Source organism: Peromyscus leucopus, chromosome 1, assembly GCF_004664715.2.
Source record: "Peromyscus leucopus breed LL Stock chromosome 1, UCI_PerLeu_2.1, whole genome shotgun sequence".
In the NCBI taxonomy this organism is placed as follows: Eukaryota; Metazoa; Chordata; class Mammalia; order Rodentia; family Cricetidae; genus Peromyscus; species Peromyscus leucopus.
In genome coordinates this window covers 63365990-63372010 of record NC_051063.1, presented here as the reverse complement: position 1 = coordinate 63372010, position 6021 = coordinate 63365990, and the positions used below count along the sequence as shown (strand labels likewise).

Sequence of the window (6021 nt, the reverse complement as noted above, 5' to 3'; positions counted from 1 at the left end):
CTAATGGGGTGTCGTGGGGCGGGGCGTGCGGGCCGCGAGCCAATGGGGCCGTGAGGTTGGGCGCGCCGCAGCGCTGGGACAGCAGGTTGAGGCGGCGCTGGAGCGCCTACGTCCCGGAGGCCAGCGGGCGCCCAGGTGAGCTGTGCCGGGTTCTCGAGCCTCCTGAGCACTGGGCGCGGCACCCGGGAGCCGTCTCCGTCCCGGGAGAAGCGGATCTGGGCGAAGGGGCGCGCGGTGGCTGTGCTGCACCTGCGTCTGCCAGCTGCGGAGTGGGGACGTCTGGATCCCGCGCGGCCCGGATCAGCCGTGAGGCGGGCTGTGTGCCCCCAGCGGGGCGGGACCACTGGAGCCCAAAGTGCTGGCTGGACGGGAGGGACTGCAGAGGCGGACCAGGGACTGGCGGGGGGCTGCTCAGGTCTGGGGTCGGTTCGGAGATGGAGGTCTGTCTGGGTCGTAACTCTCAGCTCCTCCCGGCCTCAGACTGTTCCTTCCCTGGGGGGTTGGGGGGGGCGTTCCCATGACTGTGGACGGCGTCGTATTTGCGTATGGTCGGTGTTAGGTGCCTGGGGACAGCCGCCTGCGTGAAAAGCGTAGTGAGTGGCCCTTGAGCCAGGTGACCGGGGGACAGGAAAACTTGGACCTGGTTAATAATTTGCCCTGTTCCTGGAGTGGGGTGGGTGGGGCAAGAGGAGGCTGGTGCAGGAGGGGACGCCTCAAAATGCTCAAGAGGGCCAAACTAGTTCCCCTGCCACTCCAGGAATGTGTGGCCTGCGGGTGGGGCTGGGCACAGGAGGGCAGGGCTGAAGGACCACAGTCCTAAGTCTGTTGTGGCAAACCAAGAGAAGAGGAAGGCCAGACTGTGATGGGAGACAGGCCCGGCCTGATCTTAATGGCCTGTGTCCTCCCCACAGGACAGGGATGGTCTTGGAGCTTGTGGTCATGGAGCTGAAGGTGTGGGTGGATGGCATCCAGCGGGTGGTCTGTGGGGTCTCAGAACAGACCACCTGCCAAGAAGTGGTCATCGCGCTAGCTCAAGCCATAGGTGAGTTCCCCGGGGACGGAGAAGCAAACGGGGGGGGGGGGGGGGGGGGCCTGGAGTCCAGCCCTGTCTTCCCTCCGAGGAGGGTGGGGTTGGCTCCACCCTTTTTACTGCTCTGTTCCTCAAGCCAGGTGGATAGAGAGGGGTGATATGGACTGACCCTGTCTTTCCCCCGCAGGCCAGACAGGCCGCTTTGTCCTTGTGCAGCGTCTTAGGGAGAAGGAACGGCAGCTGCTGCCACAGGAGTGTCCAGTAGGAGCCCAGGCCACCTGTGGACAGTTTGCCAGTGATGTCCAGTTTGTCCTGAGGCGGACAGGGCCCAGCCTGTCTGCAAGGCCCTCCTCTGACAACTGTCCACCCCCGGAACGATGCCCAGTTCGGGCCAGCCTCCCCCCGAAGCCATGGGCAGCACCAGGCCGTGAGCCACACAAAGCACTGACCTTCAACCTAGGATGTCCCAAGCTGGTCCCCAACCCCTCGATCCCTGAGCCTGCAGCTCTGGGAGGAGCCACGCCAGACTGCTTTGCAGACCTGCAGGGCCTAGAACTCAGGATAGAGAGGAATGCTGAGGAGTTGGGCCATGAGGCCTTCTGGGAGCAGGAGCTGCGAAGAGAACAAGCCAGGGAGCGCGAGGGACAAGCACGCCTCCAAGCACTGAGCGCAGCTACTGCCGAGCACGCTGCCCGGCTGGAGGCCCTGGATGCCCAAGCCTGTGCCCTGGAGGCAGAGCTTCGGCTGGCTGCTGAGGCCCCTGGCCCTCCTTCAGCTACCGCATCTGCTACGGAGCGCCTACGCCAGGACCTGGCCATCCAGGAGCGGCATAGTATGGAGATGCAAGGCACCTTGGCCCTGGTGAGCCGGGCTCTGGAGGCTGCCGAGCACGCTCTGCAGGTGAGCCCCCAGGAGATCTAGACCCCTGTCCACGCCCTGCCTGCTACACAGCCAAACCGTCAACACTCCCGTCTGCTGTCTGGGCAGTTTGGGAGTTTGATATGAGACCAGGGAGCGTGCGGTATGTGGGAAAGAAGGTCATGGTCTTGTTCCTGAAGGTCCCGTGTGCCCCCAGGCTCAGGCTCAGGAGCTGGAGGAGCTGAACAGGGAACTCCGACAGTGCAACCTGCAACAGTTCATCCAGCAGACGGGGGCCGCCTTGCCACCACCTCCTCCACAGCTGGACAGAGCCGTCCCCGGCACACAGGTCAGAGCAGTTCCGGGAAGAGGTGATGGTCGAGGGGCCACCCCAGTTCTCAACTGACCTGCTTTCCCACAGGACCTTCTGCCTCCAGCCAGAGAGGAGCCCCTCCAGGGAGTCCCCCAGAGCCATATCCTAGTGCCCAGCCTGAGTCCCGAGGGTATGTTTCTCTCCCTAGCCCCAGTCCGCAGGAAGGGCCCAGCTCTGGCTTCAGCCCATTCAGCCTGTGTCTTTCTCACAGTTCCCCCCATGAGGCAGAGCTCCTGGAGGTAGCAGTTCCTGCTCAAGTAGGGGACGCTGAGGACAGATGAGCCAGCACAGCTGGAATGAGCCACCTGGACAATGGGAGAGTATGATCACGAGATTCTTTCCCTAAAGTGGGGAAGGCTACAGTGTCCCGGGGTGTCTGCTTCAGGGGGCGGGAGTGCTAGTGACATGTTGTCCTGGTCTTATTCAAGTCTCCCAAGGCCCCTGAAGAAGCAATGGGCACAGTTCAGAGCTTACCAGGCCCCAAAGGCCACTACTTATCGGAGGAGTGAGAAGTGTGGACAATGCATTCATCCTATGGGTGTGTGCCTGCTGTTCACTCCACAGAATGCGTGCTGCCTTCCTTGCCCTGACACACCTCAATAAACTAACTACCTTTCAAAGGTGCTTAAGTATGTTCTGACGTTGTGCCACTGGGCAGTGTCTGCAGTTCAGAACTGGAGGGCCACAAGGCGGCTACTGCTGGGTTCCTGAGAAAGCAGTGTTTTCAGAGGCCAGTACTCAGTAGGGTCCAAAGCTGGGGCTCCCAGGGTTCTGTGTTCTGACTTCCTAGGGGTATTTATTTGTAACCCCTAGCCTGGTGAGGCTTGCCAGCTCAGCCCTGGCCTGGGTTTTTATCTGGACCCTTCTTCCCTGGCTTTCCTTGTTTGGCCTGTGTGCCACCAGCAGCAGGAACTGAGGATGCCAGGACAAGCTAGACCCGCCAGTCAGGTTTGCTGAGAACTTGTGGGGGCGAGTCCTGGACTCCTGGGTCAAGTCTATGACTTCTGGGTTGGCCAGGCCCAGGGAGTTTTCCCTAGAAAACTTTGCCAGCCCCAGGGTGGATATGGGCATTGAATGGTAGGGGCTGTCCCTGTCCTCCTAGAGTGGGTGTGAAGCCTGTTTATGAGCCTCCAACTTCGACACTGGGGCAGGGATGCTTCCACAGCCCAGCCCAGCTACTGCTCTGGCTCCGGAGCAGATAGTGACCACTTCCAAAGTCCTAGTTACCCAGGCAGACCACATGTTCTGAGTTCCTGGGGCTGGAAATGTTTGCAAGGATCAGAACTATGGGTAGAATTGGGTGACAAGATGGGGACACCATAGATTATGAGGGTCTTTACACCATATTGAAGAAGACATTTGGGATGGGCTCAGCTTTCGCTCTGGCTGGCTCCTGAACTAGGTTCAGTGCTCACTATTTCTTCTGGGGCAGACTAAAAAGGGACATGGAAGTCCTGTGCTGGAAGAGCAAGTAAGACCATAGTGTGTGTGTGTGTGTGTGTGTGTGTGTGTGTGTGTGTGTGTGGTTTTTCAAGACAGGGTTTCTCTGTGTAGCATTGGCTGTCCTGGAACTCACCCTATAGACCAAGCTGACCTCAAACTCAGAGATCTGCCTGCTTCTGCCTCCCAAGTGCTGAGGTTAAAAGCATGTGCCACCACCACCCAACAGACCATATTCTTGCCTGAAGCAGGAAACAGGGAAGGGGAGAGGCCAGGCAGCAGAGGGAGGCTCCTGATCTGGTGTCAGCAAGCCAGAACTTCCAGCATACTCCTGTCTGCATTCCAGCCTGAGCCTGCTGCAGCCTAGACCTGCCTGACCTGTGGCCCCAGACAGGCAGGGTCAAGCAAAAGGTCACCTAGAGTAGATCCTAGAGTGCAAATGCCACTATGGCTGTATCCTTGGTAGGAAGACGGGTCTGAGGAACCTGCTCCCCCCACCTAAAGCCCTACCCACACTCAGGAGAGTTGAATAGATGACTTCTTGATGCTGGTCCTAAGCTCATCATGGCTCATCTCCCAGGCTAAGCACACAGTGTAGTGGATGCAACGCCAGGTTCCACCCAGAGACCACCCTACACAGGAAGCTAGGCAGGGGCAAGCTATAGCCTCCTCATTTGAGTCTTCACATGTTCCCTGTGTCCTGAGGAGCACCTGTTTCTCCTGAGACCTCTGCCAGGTCAGGTCCAGTCTGTAGTATGCTGAAGCCTTCTTCACGTGGTCACTATGCTTTGAGGGGGAAGGCTGGTAGAGATCCACTGTTCATCGGTGGCTGTTTCAAGTGGACAGACTCCCATACTCCAAACAGTTGCTAGACTGCTTTGAACCACCAAACAAACATCTGAGTTGATGAAAAGTTTACTTTGGAACTTGCAACTTTACTTTGGAAACAATGGTGTGATGTATGCTGAAATGAGGAACAGACAAGCTGCCCACAAATGTCTGGTCCCTGACAGGGCAGGACCTGGCCAAGTGAGCTACCTTACATGGGTGATGTTAGGACCTTACCAGGTACCAGTGTGGGGTAGGCAGTCTCCTTGTCTGGGCAATCCAACCAAAAGTCAGGTCCAGACTCTGCTAGGTCTCCTAGTCTCAGTGGTCTTGTTCCTTTCCAGTACAGAGGTGGAAGAACCCTAGTTCAGAGGATCTCCCCAGTAAATAGCTGTCCAGCAGTGAGTCAGTTTTGCAGTTTCTTAACCCAGAGGCCACATAAACCTCCTCTCATCTGCAGAACAGAGTTTGATACCACTGTGGTGACAAAATAGGGTCCCCTTCACAGGCCATGTCGGTTTGGAGAGGTCTGGACTAAGTCTGTCCCTCCACCTCCAGGGACTGGATCTGCTACAGATGTCCTAGCCCTGTAGCCTATAGCTTCCCTGGATAACCCTTTCCCTTTCTGCTGGACTTGAGAACACCTAGCAGGAATGTCCCTGGGAGAGGCTTGTCCCAGGAGCCCACAAAGAGGTCCACGGTACAGAAACAGGCAGAAGCATTCAAACTGTCGCTGTCTTCCTGTAGGAAGTTCCAGAGGTGGCCCTCAGGAGGTGGGTCCTTAGGCTCTGGTCCTGCTGGCTGAAGTTCACACCAGTGCCTGCCCAGAGATTCCTTGGATGACTTCAACAGTGGCTGTTCTGGGGATGCACACAACCTTGAACCCTAATACACATAAAAAGAAAGTTTCCTCCAAGAGGGTACCTGACCCAACCTTAGTCCAACACGTGAAGGGCAGAGAAGCCCCCAGTGTGCCCTCAGCCCAACCTGTCTCAGCGGCGCTCCCACACGCAGGCCTGTCTGTAGGTGCAATCCTCTCCTAGTGGCCTGCTACCCTGACTCTCTGAACCCAGGTGGCGCCTGCCTGCCTCTGCCAGACCCAGGTCACTGAAGGGCCAGGGGTTCGCGCTGCCCAGGGACAGATCAGCCGCTGTCACACGCACAGTGGGTCCGGAGCAACGCAGTGTGCTGTGGGCAGTGACTGTCCTGAGCCTGGAAGAACTGCCCCCGCTGGCCTGCAAGTGGAGGGGTCACCCTCTCTGTCCCCGCCCCCGTCCCCTCCAACTTGGACAACAGAGCCACTCCTCTCTTGTCCTGCCCAATCCCCATATCCCCCTGGGAAAGGCAGCCTCGAAGATGCTTCCCCATCCGCCAACCTTGTAACCTTACTGTTTCACCTGCGAACCCGGCACAGGGCCATCGCCAGCTCTTGAATCAACTTCAGTGGCGGCGGTGGCCACTCTCACACCCAAGGCGGGCCCCAATCGGGCCC

At 58.3% G+C, this 6021-nt stretch overlaps 1 protein-coding gene and 1 long non-coding RNA gene across 3 annotated transcripts; one reads left to right on the top strand and one right to left on the bottom strand.

Annotated features, from left to right (window-relative positions):
* Positions 1 to 33: 33 nt before the first annotated feature.
* Rassf7 (Ras association domain family member 7) lies at positions 34 to 2890 on the top strand. Its single transcript, XM_028870066.2, is given in 7 exon segments — positions 34 to 135; positions 912 to 1042; positions 1218 to 1930; positions 2106 to 2237; positions 2310 to 2340; positions 2343 to 2391; positions 2473 to 2890. Coding segments are annotated over 6 exon segments (1119 nt in total). The 5' UTR covers positions 34 to 135; positions 912 to 918; the 3' UTR covers positions 2543 to 2890.
* A 1710-nt stretch (positions 2891 to 4600) lies between these two features.
* On the bottom strand, positions 4601 to 6021 carry LOC114695086. 2 transcript variants are annotated; one of them, XR_005090977.1, is made up of 2 exons: positions 5906 to 6021; positions 4601 to 5414 (listed from the first exon to the last, which is right to left on the bottom strand). It is a non-coding gene; the product is annotated as an uncharacterized LOC114695086 (long non-coding RNA). The 2 variants fall into 2 exon arrangements; XR_003734802.2 differs by having other exon boundaries at positions 5919 to 6021.